Raw genomic sequence first — 26,030 nt, 5'->3', positions numbered from 1 at the left:
TGACTGTAAGTAAAGGAAAATGTGCTTTCTGTTGTGTTCTTAAAATGATATGAATACTTACCGTATTAGCACCCAAAGCCACAGCAAGAGAGAAACCAATGTGCTGCAGGGAAGACCTAGGTCGGTTATAGGGCATATACAACTTGTTTCATTGGCTACCTATCCATTTATGGGCATAATACAAGATAGTTATGATCTATAAAGCCCTACATGACTTGAGTTCAGGTTATCTGAAACACCATATCTTCCCATACAAGTCTGCCTGGGCTTTAAGATCTGTGAAAGAGGGACTTTTCACAGTTCTACTCCCTTCAGAGGCACATCTCATAGGAGTTTAACAGAGGGCCTTGTCAGTGGCTGCACCCAGGCTCTGGAACTCCTCACCAAAATAGGCTAGGCTTGCCCCCTCTCTGTTCTCTTTCTGGCAAAAATTGTTTTAATTAAGCAGGCATTTGGCAGTGCAGAAATTTCATTTACAAGATCCCAGTTGATGTGCTTCGTTTTACTGTTTTAGGGTCATTAGTACAATTTTTGATTGATTCTAAAGAGTTTCATTTTAATTGCATAGTATATTAAACAATTAAACAATTAAACAATTAAACAATTAATTAATTAATTAATAACTAGGAAGGGTAATTTTTGACCTATAAAGAAATTAAAGAGGCTCAATCAAAGGCATGTTCCTGCTCAGTTCAATGAAATCACACCAGGTTGCCTCCGCATGGCAATTTGTAGACTATCATTGTGACTGAGGGATCATATCATGGAAAAGAGTACAGAAGAGATATCACTGCTGCTCTCACTTCAGAAACACAGTTTCCCCCTTCTTTCTCGCTTAATTTCTCTCTTAAGTTGTAAAACCTATGGATTGTGACCAATGGTGAGGAGTGGAGGGAGACCGCCATCAGTCAACGCAGATTGAACTGGGCTAGACCAGTTATTCAGTTCATAGGTTCAACATACACTTTGGGGAAGTTACCTAGGCTGGCTAGGAGATTCTAAGAGGTGCATCCTCAAAAAGGTAGCTTCCCTGAATTCTGCCTCAATATTATCCAAGTGTGGGATGAAACCTAATAATTTCTGGAGAGGAAATGAAATTTTAACTCCAATACTGAAAAATCCCTGTTTTTATTCATTTAGAAAGCACATACAGCAATGAACAGGGGAGGAGGAAAGAGATGCAAAATAGGTGACCAATCATTTCAAAAGTAAGAGAAACAGAGATATTTCCCAGGTGATTCCTACTCCCCTCAGTCTTGCAGGAGTGCTGAATCTGTTGTATCTCCAATAGATTAGAAAAGGGAAAGCCACCCCAACTTTTTGAGAAAGAAAATGGATGTCTCTCTCCCAGAAATTCCTCCATCCAACAGACTAGCAGCTATAAAAGTTTTTTTAAAATCAGTTTTGCCTTTTTTTTTTCCATCTATGCCCGATCTCTTCCAAAGAAAGCTGCATTTATTCAAGCCATGGTTTCTTTCCTCTGTGTCCGTCTCTGATGACAAGTAAGAATACTTGTGAATGACGACCGCCCTTTAGTTCTTGACCTTTTCTTTAATTTCTTCTGGTGTTTAAGTGAAATTCCAAGTTCCTCCATTATGGCATTGAAAGAAAGACACTGATTTCCAAGGAAAAAGAAAAAAGAAAGAAAGAGGAGGAGAAAAATAAGGTACTGCATTTGAAACTGGTTTCCTCTAGTTTGCACAATTTACCCCTAGTTTTTCAACACAGATGCTGGGAACTTTTGGCTTAGTTTGGCCCAGAATCCTTCCACAGACACTTTCATATGTGCAGAACAGAATTAGAAATCTGATGTAATGAATGTAATGGCTATTTTGTGATAAACAGAAAATGTTTAATATTGGTGGGCTTCTTTTTAAAAAGTTGAAAAATGCACATAGTCCAAATACTGAGATTTTCATGAACATTTCTCAGAATCCTGTTTGATGATAATGAAAGCCACGTGTCTCCCCTTAGAGCAGTGGTTCCCAATCTTAGGTCTCCAGACATCTTCCAGAACCTCTGACGAGCACAACTAATGGTGATGGCATCTGGGAGTTTTAGCCCAACATCTGCAGAGCCAAGGTTGGGAACCATTGACATTGAGGTACGTTAGTAGTGGAGAAGGCAGGGCTACAATCAAACCATTACTCTCTTAAAAATACTATATATGAGGATGATCAGAGTTCAACAAATTTATAGATAGTGGATTAAATCCAAAAGTGCCCCTTTGCACTGAAAGTACTCCTTCCAGGGCCATAGGAATTTCAACCCCCAGTACAATCTCATTCACCTTTCTCATCCAGTAGCCATTCAAGCTGATTTTCAAGGGAGGCATGGAAAGGAATTGTTCCTTTCTTTCTAACCTGCATCAATCTGTATTCAACCAAAGTCCAATACTTGGAAGCAAAACAGTGATGGCGGTGGTGGTTCACTACTGAGTTCTTAGTGAGATGGGGCCCATCCTGTAGTGGATCTTCCCTTAAATGGATCACAGGATGCTGCAGGGTTGTGGGACACAACATACCCTGGAAACCCCCAATTATGTTTTCAGTTTGCTTCTTCTGGAACTATTTGAAATTTAGCTGTGCAATGATGATTTGCACTTCAGTACAGTGCAAGTTTTTAATATGAATTTACAGTATATCATGATTCTAGAGATTGGTGAGAGGGGGGATTAATTATGTCCAAATGTTAATGTACACCTATGTAATGTGCATTTACCCAACAAATCAATAAACAACATGCAATTGTCCCTCACTTTTGTATTTTCCCCAATTTTATACTGCAGCTCTCCAGTGGAAAAAACAAGCCGCTAGGTTTAGGCATAGAGGAAAGTCTGCACAAAAATATGCCTAATTATGAAAATGTATACAAATGGATTACATTAAGGAAAGCCAATTGCAAAAGTGCATATTAGACAAAACTGAAATTGTGTGTGAATTTTGTACAATCTAAAAAAAAGCAAGAACAGGATGAAACAAAGAAATAAGCAAAAATTAAAAAAATGACAAATGACAAAACTGTAATTGAAAATTTAATCTAGAACTAACCAAAATCCAAATTTGGACCTTAGCTAGTTCAGTCATTTTGACTTCAACAGAACAAAATCATCTCAAACCCAAATAATAAATGATTTACCTATGTTGCTTATCAGACTACTTACTACCTGCTGATTACATGACTACCATCGTTCTTATTCCCTATGATTTTTATAGGATAAACATTTCCAACCAGAAAATTTCGTCTTCAGCCTTGAACTTCTTACACTAATACTTCTTCCAGCCCAGCATGACAAAGATAAAGCAAAATAGCAATATGCTTTTGGCATTTACAAAGTACTGTATTTCCTTTCTGATTTAAGTCTATGTCATGCAACTAGAGATTGGAAAGGCAGATGTTTGGCTGCCTTCTTAGATGAAGAGACAGCTTTAAATTAGAACATTTTAAAGAACAAATTTTAGACAGGTCTGTGTCCAGATCACACGGTCTATGCTGGGAAAAAACTTCAGGGGCAGAAACAGTGGCACATTAAAGGAAAGTAATAAACATCTGTGGTCACCCAGATTGTACAGTGAAGTGCCAAAGTGGATGTCATGTATGTTTGTCTTTCAAGACACCAATGATTCATTATGTTATAATGAACAGAATACTGTATATTGCAAGACCCTGAAAAGGACACAAAATTTATAATTTACTGGACCTGTTTAGTTATGTAGCAAGACCTGTGTTCAATCACCAGGAATTTCATTTCTTCCCCTCCATCTGCCACACTGAAAATCGGTTCTGTCATTCCCTTGTGTTTAAGAAAACAAACTGCAGTATGGTTTGTCTGTGGGGATTATTGTGGAGGAAGCTATGTACGTCTTTGAATTACAGCCTGTGGCAGGAATTATGCACATAACGCAGCAGAAGGCCTTATTTGCTTTCAGGCAAGTATTGTAGCTCAGATGTTGAACATATGCTTTGAATATTAAAGGTCCTAAGTTCAAACCATGGCATTTCCAGGTAATGCAAAGAAACCCTGGAGAGAAGTGCTGTATCCAGTCTTTCACTGGATATTCAGCTGCTGTTGTTTACAATTCATGGGCCAGCAGAGAGGGGAGGGCTAGCAAAAAGAACTGGGAGTAAAGAAAAGGCTGGGTAATGAAGAAAAAGTCAGATAAACTTCTTAGCAGGCGGCAGCAATGGGAGGATGGTTCCATTTACTTTAATTACAAGGGATGGTGCTGGGTTTGTGGTTTTATGCATAACTTTCCAAATGTTCCTGAATGTTTGGAACAGTGCATAACTCTTCCCATACATTCTTGTCCTTTTGTGACCATCTGAGGAATATCAGAAGTCATGAGTATCTGTGGGGTAGGGGAATGATGGCCTGCTCCCTCCAAGAATCCTAAACTCGGTTTTCTTTCAATGTACATAGGTAAAAAGTGTGGTCTGGTCAACCGTTCACAGGAATTAATAGAATTATGCCTACAGACATCCTTGTCACATTTAACACAATGAGTGTTAACAGCTTTACATTGCTGCAAGCATGAACAGAGATTTAAAAGCTGGCGGCAATGTAGGGCTTTCTAAAAACAGGCTTTCAATACAGCACTATTCCTTGCACTGCCCACATGACCACACCAGGTTGTATAGCCACTGCAAGAAATAGTAGTTAGAAAGACTGCATACAATAGTTGGTGAAGAGAGATACTGGAGGAGCAGGTAAAGGAAGGAAATGAGGAGTATCCTCCCATCACTAGCTCCTCCTTTCTATTTCAAGCTGTCATGTGTTGTTAACGGCCATCAACAGTGATATTTCTGGTATGTATGGTCCTAATCTTCCTGGGGATGGATGTAAGGGCAGCATGATAAATAGGGGACAGATTAAATCTAAAACTTCCACCTATGTGCATATGTATGGCCTCTCTGACCTCTCTTTCAAACCACCTATCTTCTTGGTCTAAAATGAGTGCACGCTGGTCATCAAATGAGTGCCAATTGTCTTTCAAATGCAGGAACACTGCTGATTGCAGTCCTGAGCCATTGCCCCTCCTGTGCGAGGCCATTCTCCAGTTTAGTGGCTGTGACACAGAAGTGAAAGAAAACAATGAATCAGCACACATGTTGAATTATCACAATTGTGGACATGGTCTCCAATGATTAAGACAAGAACATGGAAGCCAAGTTGTACTATAAAAACTCAGTATAAAAGCACTAAGCAATTGTTGATTGCAAAAGCTAGGAAGAAAAGTAATAAAAACAATGTGAAATTAAAGATATTACTTTTCTACCTTGGACTGACGTAGGAGAATAATGTTGCACTACTGATAAGTAAAACAAATGAGTTCTGTCATGATTTGAAGAGGACAAGCCCTCTTTCTAGAATCTTGTAAACACAGTGGACTAAATTCAGTTGTTAGTACCAACTAGAGTAGGATCAATGCTGAATTAAGTCCCATTTATTTTATGGGTCTACTTTAAATGGGACTTTAGCCCTCTGTTGTAGCCTAACAGTGCAAATGGAATTTAGCCCTCTGTTGTAGCTTAACAGTGTAAATCAAATCCTACATACAGTACTTTCCATTTAGATAAATGCAACCTCTGAGTAGAACCACTAAGGGCTGAGACGTAAATATATAAGTAGTTTCGAAGTTGGCTAACAGTACTGTATTGTGAAATCTTCATCCTTAGAGAAATCTTGGAGCTATTACAGCCATGGAGCTATTGGACCTATTACAACCACTTAAAATCACTAACAGAATTGGAGGAAAGAAAGACATGGGGGGGGGGGGGAACTTGGATTGATTGCTGCCGTTTACACTGGCCATGATACAGCAGATAGCCAGGGATTCTGCTTTTAGAAAGGACTCTGTGTGCATTGTCCCAAGTATTGGGACAGAGAAGGGACTCACAGGAACAGCATTGCATGTGTTCCTCCATCCAGCTAGGTTCAGCATACTGAAGCATCCAGTGCTCCCAGTTGGTTCTCTGTGTGTATGTGCCTACCTTAGGCTGAGTTTACAAAGCAATATCAGGTTGTCTATGGAAAACCTCCATAAATAGTTATCTTTGGAGAAAACACACTGAAACAAAATAGAAGACTGGATGACAATTCATGTAATATAAATACAGAGTGTGTGATCTGATTCACTACATTGCTATTCTAATTTAGGAGCAGGATAAATTCCTGGTTTATAGAAACTAATTTAATTATTTTTTGACATAAAAACAGTATAATTTGTCTTGGAATTTTATTGCACTACAATGAGATAAACAGGACTTTTTCAAAATCTAAAGCCAACAAATACAGTGTAATCAGCCTGAAAGACGATGGTTGTAGCTACTGGGTATTTTTGATACTCAAATAAACCTCTGCTTGGAGAAGGTAGAATCATATTAACTTTCAGCTCAGGATAAAAACTAATATCTAAAACTCTTGATTTCAGATATTGGTGTTTTGACTGGAAGGTAAAGTTTTAATTAGTTCTTCATGAAGAGGGAAAGAAAATCAAAACAAAATTATTCTTACCTGAGAACACTGAATCAGACAAGATGAATAACTGATCCCAATCCAAATCAAAGAAGCATATTGACCCTCATCCAAATTCAGGTCTGTGTAACAAGGGACATTGCCCATAACAGTAGGTCTTGTAAGGCAGATGGTAGCAACCACACTTACTCAAGAATAGGGATGGAGAAATGTGTTCCCATCCTTGTTACAAAACAATTAGGAGAATGAAGATCAAACTAAAGGAGTTGACAAGCTCATATTTAGAAACAGATGCATATACTCCAAATTTGTGCTGTGAAAAGAATTTCTGCACAGCTGTATGCCTCAGCAATCAAGACTTGCAAATTATGCCTATGCTTATCTCCCAGAGGCCAATCACAAAACAAAGCAAGCAGATTTGCAAGATACAGAGTGGAGAAAATATCATGCCAGGCCTTACAGATTTTTTAAATCACATAATGGAGTGCAATTTCTAAATGAGAGCTGAGCATCTCATCTAGTTTGATACTCACTCTGCTCTCAGGGTGTGCATTCTAAATGAGGAAATCCAACTGACCTGCCGAAGCCATGCTAAATCCAGGAAGGGTCTTTGCACAATGTTCTCATATGCACGTTACCTTTATCAGATTGGGGTGCTTGTGCATTAGTGTAAGACAAACCCAAATATTATATATTCCACCAAACACATAGACTGGCCAGTATCCTGTTTCTAAAGTTTAAAAAATCATGCTGATGTAAATGTGGCACCAATTATGGCCACCAATAAGGGACTGCATCATGCAACTGCACAATTGGCTGCACGTCCCCAGCATGAGTGATTGCAAGAGGTGCCAGCAGAAGTTCTTTGGGGATCACACTTCTGCTGAATCGTTGCATAACTACCCTGGGCACAACCTTAGGTTGCATGTGCGTGATTGTGCAACAGGGTTTTGGCCACAGATTAACTGCAGCACTCTAATATACAACTGACTAGATAGTAAATTAGTGAATTAGTTTCCTGGCTGCAGAGAATTAGTTATCTGGCTGCCGAGCCAGGGGATGGGAGTTGGATTCCCCATTGTGCCTCCTGTGAGTAGAGCCAGTCTGTGTACAGTCCCAGGATGCCCCTCCATGAAGAAGGGCTGAGCAAGTTACTTCTGAGTACTCAGAAGCTAGTAAACCCTAGAAATGGATGCCATAAGTCAGAACTGACTTGATGGCACATTTATTATTATTATTATTATTATTATTATTATTATTATTATTATTATTATTATTATTATTATTATTATTATTATTATTATTATTATTATTATTGGAAAAAAACCTCTCAGTCATCAAGAAACAGCCTGCCGTTTGTCATGTGAGGCTGCTACCATTCCAGAGCTCTCCCAGGCACATGGAAGAAACTACTTCTACCTGGGTCCTACCCAAAACTGTGTGGTTCATTAGATCTGAGTCTTTTTTTCTCCCCAAGGTAGGTTGTCAAAGAGGTCTGCTATTAACTGGACACACCTTTTCTCTACTGTAACTATACAGTATGAATTGAGGGCTGTGTTCGAATCCCTCGTTCTTCCCGAATTAATTTCCCACAGTCTAACTCCGTAGACAAGGTAGTTCCAGAAGTGGAGTTGGATGGATGAGTTTGCTTGCACTGCAGTCCATAAAAGAAACAAAATGCCTTTGGAGCATGCAGAAAGGAAAAGATGGAAGAAGGAAAAAAATAGGATAGAAATGATTAACCAAAATGTTTAAAAAATTAGAATGAGAATGATAGCAAAATTATAGGACATACTATATGGAAAACAGAATTTGACAAACATATACAACAATAAGAGGAACCTTGAAGAAGAACCTTGTAATTCATCTGAGCATCAAAATATTAATATTTTTAAAACCTTATAATTCATACCAAGGATCTACTGTTTCTATTCTCATTAATGCACTGTTCGTGTTCTCATTGAATGCTGATAGAAAATAAGAATTCATAGGAAAATACACAGCTTGGAAAAATGTACCTTTTTTGGACTTCAGTTCCCAGAATTCCGCACATAACATGGTCATTGGCCACTCTAATGGGGCATACTTGGAGTTGTAATCCAAAAAGCAACTTTTCCAAGCTGCTTAAAATACCCATATTTGACCTTTCTTGTCAGTGGCTTACTTATAGCAAGGTCCTTTGAGCTTACAGCCTGGCTTTGATGAAAGTCCTCCACCTTATCACAACCATGATAGTCTCCTCAGCTAAGCTCTTCCCAGATTTAGAGATCCTCAGTTACTCGGTCTTAAAGAGTAGCAGTGATACATGATTGTTCTGACGTTTTAATTCCTCAAACTGCCGCATACACAGGGTTTGTTCCAGTTTCTGAATTATGAATTGACCCACAATATCTATAGTAACCAATGCATGATTTAAACACTGTGCAAATAGAATCTTGATAAACTGAGCTTTGTACACACTGATTAAATCCAATTGCAAAAGTAAGTTTTGATGTAATTATAAGTATAGCAAGAAGATTGCTGTTTTGCACAATGTTACCAACAGTGTACATTTATGTATGTGTGGACTGCTAACATAGCATGGAAAAGAAAGGACAAAGTACCATATTTTTTGCACCATAAGACGCACTTTCCCCCCACAAAACAGGGGGGTGGAAAGTCTGTGCGTCTTATGGAGCGAAGAAAACAGATTATATTTTCCTGTTTTCTTCTCCTAAAAAATTGGTGCGTCTTATGGAAAGGTGCGTCTTATGGAGCGAAAAATTCTCCAAGTTAAAGAGGAAAGCAATTTATATCATATGTGGAGCAGACGCCACTGATATTCAAGACCTGATAATAACTTGTGGGTAAAAGTGCTTTATTATCAGCATTCATTGTCTCCTTCTAAACCTGCCCACCTGCAAAAATGTCATACATGCTTCTGATTCTATGTGATGATCATGTTATTGTGAGCACATATGATGCTTAATTTGTGGGGAAAATGATAGTTGTTTGGACTGTTATTCAGGGTTTTTGTTGAAGATGGATTGTGTGCACTGGTAGGAAGCCCAGCTTAGTCTTGTGTGTATGCTACACTGTACAATTCTCATTGGAACACTGCTTGTTACTTATAACAAGTAGAGCATTTCTTAATACACTGCAAAGGAGACACTATGTATATAATCTCAAACTGGAACAAGGCATCTCAAGCAGAAGGCAATTATGACCCTTCTGAAAGCCTTAATGAGAGGCATACAAGTGGCACAGAGGCACATATCCGACCATCAGTAGGTAGTCATCTCTTCCCTAAAGATTTAATGAACAACTCTCCTGCATCTCACAGAGATATTGTAGCCATGTTCAGCAAGGAGGGGGCTTGGCCAACTCAGAACAGGGAGGCAAAAAAGAAGGAATCCTGAGTTTGAAATCTGCTATGGTTTAAGACCTTTAAGTGGGGAAAATTTAGGTGGGGATTCTGGGAATTGTAGACTTTCCAAGCTCTGACACACACAGAATTTTCCCTTTCACCTAACTCATACTCCACACAGTCTTTCATTCCTCCACCTCAGCGTGGATGGGTGAAGATCCTTAAACCCCACCTTGCTGTATGCTAAGATCCCTTCTCAGCCGATCAGCTCAGAAACAAGGAAGACATATAATTCTACTAGAAGCAACATTTGGAAGGATGAGTGTCTCTATGCACCTTCTCCTCTATTCATACTACATTCCTGGCAACCTGACATGCAACCCTTTGGTGGATGGTCAGGAACATGAAACTGACAGGGAGGGGGATTGATTTTTTAATGCGTTCTTTGAATTCTTTTTCTGATGCAAATTTATCCCTTGTAGAGCCACCGAAATTTGCCTTACCTGTTCAATGTCACTGTTCTTCCTTGATTTATATATGAATTCTCCAATTGCTACAAAGACAGAAAGAACCAGCCCTGCTGCAAGCACAATAAAGATCCCTCCAATATTCTCCACACCCAGGGCACTGGCTTCTTTGCTGTCCTCCTCAGGGCAACCATTGCCTCTCCACCATTTCTCCTTCATCATGTGCAGCTTTCCTTCTTCTTGTAACTGGAGAATGGCAATCGTAATTTTATCTCTGTAAGGAGATCCTGGAGAAAAGGGAAAAGCTTTGTTATCCCAGTGTTGCTAAAAACTGAGCTGGGTCTTAGTGATTGCCTTCCTCTCCTAACTCACTTCTCCCAAAAACCTGATCATCTAAAGTTCATATTCACTCATCTTTCCAAGTTGAGCAGTTGCTGTACCTTCCATAGCTATCACATATGTGGAGGATGACAGGTGTGAATGAGAGAACCTCTTATACACACAGAGGTGATTTACAATCCTACAATTACAACCCCGAATTACAATCATGAAGGTTCCAGTCTATCCCCTTCAGACTTACTATTCTAGGAGGGTAATGGAAATGACAATGGAGTTGGCAGAGCTTGAGAACTCTTTTTCCTTGTGTGTTTGATTACAACATTAAGTAATTTCTGAACAGGACATTGATTTTATACATATTTTGAAGAATACTTCACAATACAAGTAAAGAATTTCTTCTTACAATAGCATAGAAAAATGTATATTCCACAGCCAGTTCATCTAAGTTAAGATAATCTTTACTCTTATATAACAGAATACTTAAATCAATATTTTTCTCAGCTCTAAGAAAAACAGCCATATTGCATGGTTGGCAGTACATGACTAAGTGCAATGTCTAAGTCTTTAGTTTTCAAAGCTTCTAAAAAGAAATAATTGCAAGTGCATCTTTGTGCTGCAATAATATGGCACACTACCATGATATCCTCCAAAGCTGCATTTTTATGCCAAGAAATAAAAGCACAGCATATTTCAGAGAGCTAGTGTAGTGCAGTAGATCAAATGACAGACTCGAATTGACAAAAATCTGAATTCAAATCTTAACTTCGTTATAGAAATTCAATGGGGATGGCAGTGGCAATGGTAAGCCACTCCTTGAACATCTCACACACCTTAAAAATCACACTAGAGTCCCTGTAAATTGGAAATGACTCAGTGATACATAATATACACACAACACATTTCATCCTTAGGAATAAAAAACTGAAAGGTCTCTGGATAGACTCAAATTATATAAAGAGTATTTTAAACCCTCTAACCTATATATTCTATGTGTAACATATATTCTATGTATATTATTTGGGATCTGTGGAGGGGGGGGAAGCAAAGTGTGCATATGTTTTTGTGTAAGGGAAAGGGAAAGAAACGGGAGGCTCTATCTCATAGGATTGTCCTTTAGCAAACAGATCACAGGAATGGGTAGGAAGTTGCAGACGAATGGGAAAAATAAAAGTCCCTGCATGGTGTCACCCCAATCCTGCTCGCCACAATCAGATTGGGGAGTGGCATGTTGGAAGTGGGACTGCAAACACCTCTATCAGGCAACATCTGGAGAGTTTTCTGATACATTGCAAAGGGAGCTGTGCAGTAGTGGAAACTGAGGCATGCCAAATGCTTGCAATAAAATGTTGTACTAAATATCTCCAGCAAAGAATTAAAGAGAAAAATTATGGAAGCATTTATTTGGCATTCACCTTGTTCTACTGTGGAAGCAAGGTACAGCCAAAATCCAACATTTCTGCTTTTATATATTTATTTAAAATACGTTTACTTCACCTTTCTTCTTAAATAAGGCCCAAAGCAACTTACAACATTAAAAGACAGTATGTGAAGTTAACAACAGTGCATATACAATACTGAAACGGTTACATACTACACTTAAAAAAATAAAAATAAAAAAGCAACACCAAAGCACATTCAAAGCAGTAAAGTAAAAAAAAAATTCCTTAAAAAACCCCAACTCAGGCAGTTAGTTGCTAAGAAAAGCTTGTGGGAAGAGAAAGGTATTTGCTTGCTTGGAAAAAGACAATAAAGATAAAGAAAGACCTCTTGTGGGGACATGTTCCAAAGTCTGGGATGAGCAACAGAGAAGGCCCTCTCCTATGTCCCCACCAAAATAGCTGTGAAGATGGCAGGATTGAGAGAAAGGCCTCTCCTGATTGTCTTAACACCTGGGCAGGCTAACTATGGGGGAGGTAGTTCTTGAGATAGCTTGGATCCAAGGGAATTCAGGACTTTATAGGTTAGAACCAGCACTTTTTATTGTGCCCAGAAACAGATCAGCAGCCAGAAGAGTTGCTGTAACAACAGAGTTATATGTTCCCTGTGACCAGCAGCAGTTAGCAATCTGGCTTCCACGTTTTGTACATGTTGGACGTTTCTGAAAACTGTCCAGAGGTAGCTCCATATATAGCATGTTACAGTCATCCAGCTAGGATGCTACTAAGGCATGTGTCATCATGGCCAGATCAGACCTCTCCAGGAATGGGTGCAGCTGGCACACTAGTTTTAATCATGCAAATGAATTCTTGGCCACTGCCCAAACTTGTGCATCCAGGCTCAGAGGCAAATCCAGGAGCACCTCCAAGCTGCACACCTGTTTTTTCAGATGGAGTGTAAGTCCATCCAGCACAGGCAGATCTGCATGTCAACTGATTAGGAACACCTCTGTCTTGTCTGAATTACATTTCATTTTGTTCACCCTCATTCAATCCATTACTGACATCAGATACTGATCTAGACTGAAACAGCTTCCCCAGATTTAGATGGCAAGGAGAAATAGAGCTGGGTGTCATTTGCATACCCCAACATTCTGGACAACCTCCCCCAGTGGTTTCATGAAGATATCAAATAACACAGGAGACAAAACAGAACCTTGAGGGACCCCAACAGGCCAGCAACCAGGGTGTTGAACAGGACACAAAATTTTGGTTTGGATAACACCTTTACTGAATCACCCAGGAGTTAAAAGTATGGTGATATTTCACATTTTCCAAAACTCTTCATAAAGCACGAATGTTTAAAAGTTTGAGGTGAAAGCAAAGAGCCACAAAGTGGGCTAGCTGTCAAGCCAACGTCTCTTGTGAATGACCTTGTGAATCTGCAAAACTCCATCTGACCTTGTTGACATTTTGATTTCAAGAATCATATGGCTGTACTGGATGGAAGATTCTGGTGTAATCACTTTACTAAGCTTTCCTTTAAGGAAAAAGTAACATTTCCAAGCTTTCCATTCACTTGATGGAATGGGATCTAGTCTACAAGGCTTCTGCTACAGGACACTGTTCTGCAATTACTATTTCGACAATGATGATAATACCACAGAAGAGTTTCTTAAATGATGAAGGAAAAATCAAGTTTCATTGAAACTTCCAAAGTACTATAAAACTTTGTTTAAATTGTATTTAAGCATTATTGATTTCATCACAAACACATTTATATTTTCCCAAAACCTTCTTTGAAAGCCTATTAATTGTTTAAAAAAACACCTCTTATAATAAGGCCGCCCCCTTCCACTGTATTTTGATGCCTACCATATTTTTCTGTGTATAAAACGATACTTCTTTCTAAAATAATTAGAGGAAAAATTGAGGGTCGTTTTATACACGGAAGGAGGCAGTCGCACAAGGGCCCGGGCGCCTCTTGCTACCGCTGCTGCCCAATTGCCTATTCCAGAGCTCATGGCTTGTCCGCTCTGGTGGCCGAGGCAGCAGCAGCAGGAGGCATAGACGGAGGCAAAGGAGCATTCACATGTCCTCAGGCGCCTCTTGCTGCTGCCTCCCCTGCCCACCTGATCACCTCCTCCAGTGGGACTGATAGGGCTCACCTCCCGCTCACATCCTCCTTGTCCCCTTCGGTGGCAGAGGCAGCAGGAGGCAGAGGCAAAGGACCAGTCACACGTGCTCGGGCACCTCTTGCTGCTGCCGCTGCCCCAAATCACCTCCTTCAGTGATTGTCTCCTTTGGGCAGGGGACAAGGTTGCGACATGAGCTGGAGGTGAGCCCTGGCAATTGCACTGGAGGAGGTGATTGGGCAGGCAGCAAAGGCATCAGCAGTAGGAGACGGAGTTGAAGGAGTCATTGCCCATTAACTGCTCCTCCACCTCCATCAAGGGTCAAAATTAGGAGCTCGTTTTATATATTGGGGGGTTGTATACACAGAAAAATACAGTAAGTTGTCTCTCAAAAGACCTGCCAACTGTTCTAGTTTAGTCCTTCACTGTTCTTGGTTTGAAGTTCAGAATCTTTGTACTTTCCCTCCTTCAGGGTTTAGATGTTTTCATGAAATAAATGAAATACTCTGAAGAATATTAACAATACTCTATAAAAATTTAAAACACAGGTAACATTGTTCTAAAAATCCTGATAAAGTCAGCAGTCCTTCCATTAAAACTCTGTAAGTCCTAATATTAAACATCACCGACACTCTGCCGTAGCATGAGGAATGACAAACTCAGAATTGCACAAATGTATTAAAATTCTTGAATGCCTTAAGTATATTAAGGCTTGAGTCCTTCAGTCTAACAGTACACCTGGGAATAAGCCCCATTGGACTCAAAGACTAAAACTACTTCTGTTAAGTCAGGATGCAGGGTGGGAATTCAGCTGCGTTTCTGTCGAAAGAGATTTGTATGGGATTATCCTGTAAGACTACAAGAGTACAGAATGAAGCAGCAAGTTCTTTTAGAGGCTCAGCAGAACCCTCCCCTGCTGCTTGGTTGAGAGTATTCCTGTTGTACTATGTGCTGCCAACCCAGCCAAGTTGCTCAAACAAAGAGGGAGCCTTGCTGTTCTTTCCTTAGGGACACCCAACATATAATAATCTCCTGGCCTCACTGCATGCCTGCACACCTGCTTTTTGTGTGAGTAATCTGTTTAAAAATAAAACCGCAAAGATATGTTTAATCTGGGCACTCAGTGCCTGAAGATTTTCAGTCACATATTTTTGTGAGCAAAGAACTCAATGAGTTCAGTCATGATTAAATTGCTTCTGCAATAAAAAAGGCTAGTTTGTGGAGCTTTCTCAAATTATTTGTTGGAGTAAATACAGTGAACTACAGTGGAACCTCTAATTTCGCACTTTCCCCGCCTCCCCTGCGTTTTTTTCATTCGTATCTTGAAGTTCCGTTAGCAAGTAGAAGCAAAATTTTGCAAACGGAGCTGTTCGTAAGTTGGATTGTTCGTAGGTAGGGATGTTTGTAAGTAGAGGTTCCACTGTATTCTACCCCCACCAGCTGTATCATACTGCTCCTAATAAAAATTATCTTCATTAACCCACCACAACCTGTTAATAACCTATTATTGACATGCACAGGTACATCTATAGCTACACGTGTATGCTTCTTACCAATGGGTGTTCCTACGCCATAACCTTTGGAATCAATGAGTCCTCCAATCTGGGTGAGGTTGCAGTTCCTCTGCGTAACATATTCTATACTAGTAGATTCCATCAGCAGGGCGTAATCAGTGGTGAGCACACGCTGGATTCCCTCATCATTGTTCTTCACCAGTGCTGTCTGCTGCCTGCTGCTCATGAATGCCCACATTTTCTCGTATGTTGATATTTTAGATTTCTGAGAAAAGAAGTCAGAAGCATCAGGAAAAGGTCCTGTATGTACATGTCGACGGCACAGCATGCCTAGAAGACACTGGCACACTGTCTGAGTGTATGGGACACATGGAACCTCTTGCAATAAATCTCTTTCCACTGAATTTACCAGTATGGTTTATTTCCATCAGGGAATATACTGAGCATAGTGTTTCTTTCATGGTTTAATGTCATAAAAGGGCAGAGTTTAATGCTTAAGTTTCACAAAAGGGCAGAGCTTTAAGAAACTGTTTTTGGACTATAACTCTCTGACGTATGGTTGTCAGTTCTGTTTGCAGGAGGGTTTTTGAAACTTCAACATTTCTAAGCTCTCTTAAGCTCTGAAAAATGGTACAATTTTAATTAAGGTGCATGGGTTGTGTATTTATGGGTTTACAGTGCAGATGAAAAGTTGTGTTCTTGCCTCATCTGTTTATGACCAAATGTGTTGTTAACGTCAACCAAATAATATCAAAATAATTTTAAAAATATGAGCTCAAGTACTGAAATAAATGCTTAGGATTTTTTTTTTAAAAAAAATCCACAGCTTTTGAATTGTGTGTCATCTATTTGATATTTAAATTCAGTTTATAGGCTTCAGATGACTGATTGAAAAAAAAGTGGCTTTTCTCAAATTTATAAAACCCAGAACACAACTGTTCTTTCTCTTATTCACAATCATAGAATCATAGAAAAGTGAAGTTGGAAGGGGCCTACAAGGCCATCAAGTCCAACAATGAAGAATGTTATAATCCTAATATTGCTCTTTCCATTATACTTTGGGGTATAGGTTCTTTTTTAGAAATGAATTCTTTAACTCATATTCTTTTCTGCCTTTTGAAAGCACCAGTGGTTTTTAGTTTGTTTTTTAAAACCAACCTGTAAGTGCATATTTGAAGCTGTTTTTCGATGGCCCCAGTTTAGTTTCCTACAAGCTGATGACTATACTTAAATTAGAGATGGAAAACCTGCAATCCTCCAGGTTTTGTGGAGGAACCACTTCCACCATCTCCTCACTGACCAAGATGGTAGAGACAGATGGGAAACGAAATACTACAATACCTGGAGGAACACAGTTCCTGATTTACATTTTTGCTTGGGAAATTAAGCCATTATAAAGGGATAGTAATATATATTAAGGGATGCTGCCTTATAACTCTACCAGGAACCAAGTCATGAAAACAGTCCATGCTGTTCCAATCACCATCTTTACACTCACAGGCTGGTGTAGCAAGATGTGTTTGTAAATAGATTCTTTTGGAAAGATCCAAGAGCACTGAAATGTTTCCCTGATGGTCAACATATAAAAGTTTCTTCAAATTGACACTTAACCTTAAGCTTTTCAGTATTTGAACTTTTATTATGTCGCCTTCCTTATGATCTGTTAAACAAAACATCATTCCTGACTTAAATGTCAAGGTAATTTTGTGTGCATATAATACCATTACAACAGTTCTATAACCTTTTTTTAATCAAATGGCATAGTCCATATGTCTGCTATCAAAAAAAACACCCATTCATACCCACAAAAGCAACAAAACACAAGAATTAGTTTAAAAAGCTAGCTTTAGTCTGTAAAATTTCATACCGTATCCCTGTAACACTTTATTGAAATAGGTAATTATGAGTCTAACTTTAGCAATAAGAAACTAGGGCAGAGAAACAGTGACCTTTCTGTCATCAGAACTGAAACATTGTTTAGGACTAATTCACCATCAGACACGGGGTGACTTCAGGAAATCCACCTGAAAGCCCTACATGCAATGGCTTTCTTCTTTTGCTCACCAACCTGCTTCTGGCTGCCAAATGTATGACTGGGCCCTTTGTGTATCTCACAAACCACTGTAATTGTCTTTAAAGCTCATTCTGATGAACAAATAATGAGCATGACTCACTCATCAGATGTAGGAAGTCAATGAATACATGGAGTGAAAGAGATGCTCTATATTTATCAGAGTCAGTCCTGAGCTGGTAGTTGAGCCTGGCTTGTCCAGGGATATTTCCAACAGTAAGCTAATCACATTAATTTCATACACAAAGCATGTCCCAGCTGGAGTTTACTGGGCCAAATCTCATCTGCTTGGGAGATGACTGCAACCCTATCAACTGGCATACTATAGGTCAGTGATGGTGAACCTTTTTGAGCCCGAGTGCCCAAACTGCAACACAAAATGAACTTATTTATTTCAAAGTGTCAACACTGCAATTAAAACCCGGATGCTGAGGTTTTAGTTTAGAAAAACAACTGCTCCTGCACTGCAAGGGTTAAATGCTTGTGGTTGTTTTTCCCCCTATGGGCAGTATTAACAAATAAATACTTACTGGTCCTCCAATCACCCATTGGGCTAGACTGGTCATGGCCACCATTGCACCCCTCCGCTAGACCACTGCAGCAGTGGATTGGAGGATAGGTAAGTATTTCTCTATGGCAACTTATGGCTCGTGTGCCCACAGAGAGGGTTCTGTGTGCCAGCTGTGGCACGCGTGCCATAGGTTTGCCATCATTGCTATAGGCCCTAATACTTCCATAGCATTAATTCAGCACAGACTTTCAATGGGGTGATATTAAATGCAATGTAAGTGTCCAAAAGGAAAAAAAAACATTGTAATTTTAGGTTAGAGCCATCCAGACTTGGAAAAAGTTACTTTTTTAGATCACTATGTCCAGAGTCCCCAAGCTAGTATAATCAGTGCCAATAGTTAGGAAATTCTGGGAGCCGTAGTAGAATAAAATATTTTTCAAGCTTTGCATATACACAAATCATTAAAATGGATTTCAGCTCACAAAGCAGGAATTTCTCTTTCCCTGCCAATCCAAGACCTTTTTAAAACAGAGAAGCTTGAGGTAGAATGGTAATTTCAGGACCTCCCCACTGTCTCCTTCCCATAGTACCATGTGTCACAGTTGATGGGGCCCCACTCAATGTCTGAAGCTCCTCATTTATGTAAGTCTTGGAGAAATTATATTCCATGTCCCCACCCCTTTAAAAGGCCCTGCCTTTCTCTCTTCCCATCAGCTGGTCCTCACATGAACCACATAACCCTTTGGCAAACAGACAATGGGTTGCATTAGGAAGTGGCTTTCTGTCTACCAGCTTTTCCCATTCTTCTGGTAGAACATCAGTGCATGCAACCCATAAAATTTTTGTGGACAGACAATATCCATCCACTCATGCTAACTGCCCTTCAAATAAATATGCTCAGCTCCTCTTTGATGATTGGTCCTGTCCTGTGTCAATTGTATTTACACAATTTATGAGTTTCCTGTCATGGATTTCTGAGCAGCTGAAATCCTGTTGCTATCAGTTATGCTCTGAACAGCTGATGCCATCATCAGTCACTGTGGTTGTTCAGAAATCAAACATTTCTGATTTCTCCCCAGAAGATCCTGAGGTTCCTGTGGAATGATTTTCATTGTCAGGAAGTCGTTGGGTGATGCAAGTCAGAGGACAAAGTCTTTAATTTGCTGTGACAATTTTCAGTAATAAAAGACTTCCTCCCAATGGCTTCTCAACTGTTCTAGTGATTCCATGGGATTATTGGAACTTGGAGGGAGATACTGGAAATTTTAATTTCTGAAAATTATTCTGGCTGATGCCATGGTAAGTTTTACATAGCATAATTTACAACAACAGGATTTCAGCTAGTGTCGTATAAGGAGCCATGACTTTCTTGTGCAGAAATTTCAACCCCAGTTCCTGTTGTGGTTCTTGTACTATTGGTGCAAGGCTAACACTTGTTGCATCTTGGAAGAAAATATTGTTTTAAAGCCTAGATATAAGTCTTACAATAGGAAAATACTTTATGCTTAACATAAAGGGAAAGAGGTGCTTTTAAATTTACAATAATTCAATTACTTTTTCATTCAAAATTATTTCAGAGATTTTTTTTTAATTGTAAGAAAGGAAGAAGCATTCTGGATAACACCAAAATGTTACAAAGCCATTGAGGGCCTTGCTAATGCATTCATTAGTATCTAAATATCAGGTTTTAAATATTGTCTTTTTAATGATGTAAGCCATCTTGGGTCCTTTTCCCCTTCCCCCATTCTGTAAATCACCCTTTGAGTAATTGAACTGGGAGAAAGGCAAGCTAAGCTACATACAGTAAACCCAACACAACATGAATCCAACTTCTTTCTCTCTCTCCAGAACAGAAGTTTCACAATGAAATTCCAAGAATGTGGACATAGCTAAGAACAGCCATTTAAAATGTCAAGATGAGAACAAGAGAAGTTCAAAATATTTATTAACAGAAAATGGTGGAGGTAGCAGAAGCATATTTCTTTCCAAATTCCCATAGCTTTGCCAATCTGTTGCAGCTTCTTCTAGAGTGAGAATTTCTGAAAGATTAGCCTTGTCTCTGTGTATCATGCATATTGCTCACCATGGGGAAGAAGATAACTATAATTACCTGCATCTGTTCAGGTCTGCCCTCCCTGAGTTTGCCAACTACTGCTTCCACGTATCTGCCATATTCATAGCCTGTTGATGTACTCAGGTTGAGAGCATTACACCACTAAACCTAGAGCAGTTCCTGTGAACTAAATTCTGTTTAATGTGATTACTGCAGGGCAAAACATGCTGTGATTGTAAAGATATATGGCTTATTTCAAAATTTAAATCAACTATATAAATCAACCGACAAATCCTGAACTGTGAGCAAATCACAAAGCACCTTGGAGATACACCTGTGTATACACGAACACACAAACTAGTATCTTATTGGATATCTGGGTTGGAGGATGAATGGAAAAATATATAATACTTGTTTAAACTGAGATATTTTATGAATTAATGTGCCCTATATTCTTGCTCAATTCTCAAAATAAATTGTGGTCAGACTTGCCTTCAGTGAAGACAAAGCCAAGGTGGAACAAAGCAAGAAAGGAGGCAACGAGAAATCTCTAGTCAACAGCCAGAGTTATATCCCCAAGTTACACTGCTCAGAGAACAAGCCTGACTTGGAAGTATTGCCTGACCTGCTTTATTCTACAGCTTTTCACAGATGCCCTTAATACATTTTTTGACCTCCCATCAGTTCACACCTTGGGTTAGAGGTGGATTGTGACACAGAAACCGAATCTCTCTACTGATCATGTTTTCAAGACTGCAAATCTACATCCTGACAGATGCATCAACCATTTTCTCTCCTGCACTTGTCTGGATTTCTGATCACTCTTTGGATTTACAAATGATTTCTGGATGTAGATGTTTGGGATTCACAGATATTAGAACTTGAGTATATTTGATTCACCATCCAGGGAGGGCTGCTTTTTAAAAAAAGGTATAACAAAGGGTTTGTTTTTAGTCTTGCTTTCTTTGAACGGCAACCTTTTATGATATGCTGTAATGAAGTTTGGAAATTCTTGTGAATTTTTGAAGTGATTTGCTATCTGATATAAAGTGAACAGTTTAGAAACCAACTATGACACATACGTTTCATGTGTCACACTTAACCCATAGCCTCATTTATGACTGTGGCCTTTGCTACTTACAGAAACAATGTGGGACTCACCATAGCTATCTGAATTAGAAAATTGCCCTACATTATATTTTTAAATCAGTCATGCTTATTTGCATTTCTTTGTGAAACTGTTTATTTTCATGTAGTTTCGAGCTAGTTGTCAAAGCCTACATTGGACTCATTGAAAACTATAAACAAAATCAACAATGAGACATGATTTTGGATATTAAAAAGTCATTGGCCATATACCTCCTTGTTATGCTGTCATTTTTACACATTTCCCACAAGCAACATTTTCTTGAGCTCTTTTTTCCAGCCATTTTTCAAATGCTGACCAATAGTCTAAGAAATATATAGGATTTACAGTTGGCTCTTATCTAGGGTGGTGATATAGTTAATAGACGCTTCCTGTACAGACATAGCAATGTGTCTTTGAGCAAATATTTTAGGTTTAATCTCCATACCGATTCCAGAATATACATTGCATAATGATTTGGTATGATCTTACCTTAAAGAAAGTCATTGTTGAGCCATCTCTAACAGCTCCGTATTCTATCTTGGTCTGTTTTGCTAGATCATCTGCTGAATCAATGGGAGATTCCATCCTCTCGACCGTCAAGAAGGCAGCCAGATTAGCAGTGTAGGATGATATTATGATTAAGGTGAAAAACCACCATATCCCTCCAACTATTCTGGTGGAAAGAGCTTTTGGCATCAGCTCTGATCCTGTGCAACACCATCAAAACATTTGTATTACAACAAATTGAAAGAAATGTCAGGCACATGCTATGGAATATTACTTCAAGAAACATGCTACGTGTATGAGCAACAGAATAAAAATGATTTATGCAATTATACCAGACATGTCAACATTGAACATATACTTTCAAAAAGATGTATGCAGTGCTAGATGGCAAACACAGGGATCTCCTCAGATCTACACTTCAAATTTTTCAAATCTTGTTTTCATCCTGTTCATTAAAATCTAACTTAATTGAGTTTTCCAGAAATATCTGCAGGCTACAATGATAGAATGAACTTATTTGAACATACTTCAAGTAATTCATTACTTTAATAAATATGGTCCAGATCAGGACATGAGGTTAAACCTCACACCTAAATGTGTGTTGAGTTCTTCTCATCCATATAACTGCCTGGTAGCCCAAAGCCAGGCTTAATTCAGTAATGTCAACAGGGCTTGAATAGGTAAGAAGATAAAATATAAAACATTTTAAATATATATAATGAAGATCTCAGAACAGGTCAGGTTAGAACCCTAAACCATACTGTCAGCATAATGATGCAAGGTTAATGACTGTTGATGATTGTGAGAGGAGGAATCGATGCACTGACTGTACTGGTGACTGAGATGAGTAGACACATGATATGTTAGCTAAACAGTGGTGGTTTGATACCATAAGACGGCAACAGCAAACAATGGAACAACACAAGATGCAGCAAGCATAGGACAATAAATGGGTAATTTTCACGTGACTTAATTTCTCAAGGCAAAATTCTTCCCACTCACCCCTCTTCCATGAAATGAATTTGGCATCACCTACATTTATTGCTCTTAAATATACCAGGCTATGTTTTTTTCTCAGTTGAGGAAGAGGTAGCTCTAACCTAACATTAAAAGGTAACCTAAAGCACACTCTGCAGATTCACTGGCAGGCTGCCTATTTTTTATTTATAATTTAATAAATGAACAGCTTCACATGTTAGCAAATTAAATTTTATCTCAAATGGTTAAGAGTTGTTCTCCTCTGCCCATTCCTCATCTTCCTGCTTCATCTAGGGTAAATTATCAAATTGTCCTGCAGCAAAAGCCCAAGGGCCAGGCTAGAGGTGGTGTGAATTGCTGTTGTAGGTGCAATTAATATACAGGGTTGTGTTCTGCAGCTGGCAGTGGCAGGGATGCCTGTGGAACAACAGAGCCGCAGGAGATGGGGAAAGAAAGCTTCCACATCCCCAGGGCAGTCCAGATAAAAAAAAAATGCCTCACCAAAGTTGAGACTGGCAATTTAAAGGAAGATCTATTGGCAACAAGGATTAAACTTCCTCTCTCTACTATCTGAGGGCTGCTTAGGCTTCCTTGCAGCCACCTTTTACATTGTTTTCACATTTTCACATTTTAAAAATGTGTCCTCTAATTGGATTCCTACAAGTAGTATTATAGCTGCTTTGGACATCCATTGCAAGCACAAAACTACGTATAGAGAGTTTTGCTCATTTGCATCAGCTACAGCAGGAAAGGGAAGTGACAGAAAAGGAAAAAGGGAGGCTGGACAGCAGTCTGGATGACAATCTGTCCAGTTCAGCTAGCAAGGCACATTTCTACCCATTCATGGGACAGCAAGTCCTTGTTATTTTATGCTTTTCTTTTCTCCGAGTTCAGAGACCTTGACCCAGTTGTGGAAAAAAGCACATGCTTCTTAAACTGGACTTGAACCACGTGCATCATGTGGCCGGCTCTGTTCAGTAATCATTTTTTTGGCACTGACACTTATGAAGATAATTTCAAGATATTTATGCACTAGATATCTGATCTTGGCAGATTTATTAGTGTAGAAATATTAATTTACAAACTATAACTGGAGCCACTAACAGGATGAAAAAGGGACAATTGTGTTTCCCATACAATAGCTAACAGATACAATTGTACTCGATATAAATAAGGCTATTTTAGTAATCTGAATCATTCAATGTCCCAAGCAGGTTGATGTATGCTCTGGTTTAGGGAAAATAAATGGGAATTTGCTTTGATGGCTTGGATCTAAATGAGTATCTCCTATTCTGTTCTAAATACATTGTTAAAACTTTATGGGAAATTCTGCCAAGCACCAATAACATCCTAGGAGACACAGGTAGTTAGTCTCCTGCATTTCTTGGATTGAGCCTTTGTGCTCCACCCGGTACCAGACATGGACTTCTGCTTGCACATCCAGACTAATTTCAGAACAGTTATTTTGAACACCTATATTCATATCTACATGTTAATCCTTCTCTTGGCATTCTGTTTAACAAGAACGCTTACTTACAAAACAAATTACATTTTTTTCTTTCCAAAGATGTACTTAGTTTTAAACTGCAGCTGATCTAGCCAGCATAAGATTCAAAGAATGCTGATTCAGTTCTTCATGAAAATATTATTTACTCAAAGCTCAGCAAAGGAATATAAATTATGCAGACACTGATGCAATGCCTCATTTTAATGAATACATATGATAATAATAATGGTGTGCTATGTTTTAGGAGCCATTGCAACTTGGCAGTAACTCTTACACAACAGAATACACTGTACCATGAAGTTCTGATATTCTCCTACCCCTGCAGCTCATTCTAGCTTTCCTTTAATTTCCTGTCACTAGTAAAGTTGATTGTTCACATGGAACAGAAAACCTGCATTTTACTCAGATTACATTTGTTTCTGGGAACAACTGCTGATCCTGTAAGGTGTCAGTGGACACTATCCACAAACATCTAAGCAAAAAAGCTTAAAGCAGCTGTTGGCCCACAGGACCATGACGGTTGCCAGCTCAGCAGAACTATGAAAATGGAATGCAGAGTCTCTTAAATAGCATGTGATTGTCAGGGTAATGAACTATAGTTCCAGTCCAGAACCTAAAGGTGTGATTTAAGCACATCCTCCCCCATTTGCCTTACGGACTGGGGCAGTCAGCATTAGGAGGCCTTACATGCAGTTTGTTTTTATTCCATCTGGCTGGAGTGGATGAGGTATATCTGTAGGTGCAAAACTATTTATCAGGGGTTCCCAACCTTAGGTCCCCAGATGGTCTTGGACTACAACTCCCAGAAGCCTTTGCCACTGGCTGTGCTTGCCAGGAGTTCTGGGAGTTGTAGACCAAGAACATCTGGAAACCCAAATTTGAACACTACTGTTCTATACATAAATCAGTATTGTGGCCCACGTAGAGAGGTGCTGCACCAGAATATGTACCTCAAAGAACCTAACATTCTCCTGGAATTTCACATTCTTAAAGTCCCAATCATATGTATATGTTATTTAATGGAAGTCCATTGTGTTCAAGGAGCTTTATTCACAAGTAACTGTGCATAAACTTATAAAAATACTATATCTGCCCACTCCAACAGAAGTCGCATTTAGTTCAAGCGGGCTATTACTAGGATATGTGACTACTGCTTCAATTCATAATACCTTGCTGTTTAGAACAAAATGCCTTACTTACTTCTGAGTGATGCCATTATTAAACAAGCTTGTGAGCAGGGGAACACAGCCTGTACAGCTTTCTATATATTTTCAGTTAATCTGCCAAGTATGTCAAGTTTCAGTAACCATTTTAAGGAAGAGATGTTATAGTTCACTGGAAGACTTAAAGAAGAGGGATGGGGAAATAACGCTATTAGCAAGAACCAGAGTCAGAGGCAATACTTGCTGAAGACTCTCTAGTGCCTTTTTATGGCAGACATGACAGCCAATCCTGATCCAGACTTTGCTCACGCTCTGTAGAAAAGAGAAAGTCTGATCATCACATTTTAAAATTTTAAGAAACCCGTGGCTTCCAATCAAGCACAACAAGCAGCTTCTGTTAACAAGAAAGAGCATAACAGTAGATGCAGAGGTTAGCAACCATTAATCTCTTGTTCAAAC

General features: G+C 39.1%; 1 protein-coding gene across 9 annotated transcripts in view; it reads right to left on the bottom strand.

Moving 5' to 3' along the window:
• Nucleotides 1-1,109: 1,109 nt before the first annotated feature.
• The window catches only part of GRIK1 (glutamate ionotropic receptor kainate type subunit 1), a 174,519-nt gene continuing 149,598 nt past the window's right edge, over nt 1,110-26,030 (bottom strand). For 6 of the 9 annotated variants that reach the window (XR_013542879.1, XR_013542880.1, XR_013542878.1 and 3 more), the window contains 4 exons: nt 21,906-22,123; nt 15,692-15,917; nt 10,325-10,575; nt 1,110-1,615 (listed from right to left, as the gene is read on the bottom strand). Coding sequence is in view for 5 of the 9 variants with exons in the window: in XM_020796267.3 (XP_020651926.1) it covers nt 1,460-1,615; nt 10,325-10,575; nt 15,692-15,917; nt 21,906-22,123 (851 nt within the window). In the remaining 4 variants the exon portion in view is untranslated. Of the gene's footprint in view, nt 1,616-7,990; nt 8,157-10,324; nt 10,576-15,691; nt 15,918-21,905; nt 22,124-26,030 lie in introns of all 9 variants that reach the window. The other 3 variants (XR_013542877.1, XM_072994072.2, XM_072994073.2) reach the window with 1 other exon arrangement.

Source organism: Pogona vitticeps, chromosome 3 (genome assembly GCF_051106095.1).
Source record: "Pogona vitticeps strain Pit_001003342236 chromosome 3, PviZW2.1, whole genome shotgun sequence".
NCBI lineage: Eukaryota > Metazoa > Chordata > Lepidosauria > Squamata > Agamidae > Pogona > Pogona vitticeps.
This window is presented reverse-complemented; position numbering and strand designations above follow the sequence as displayed.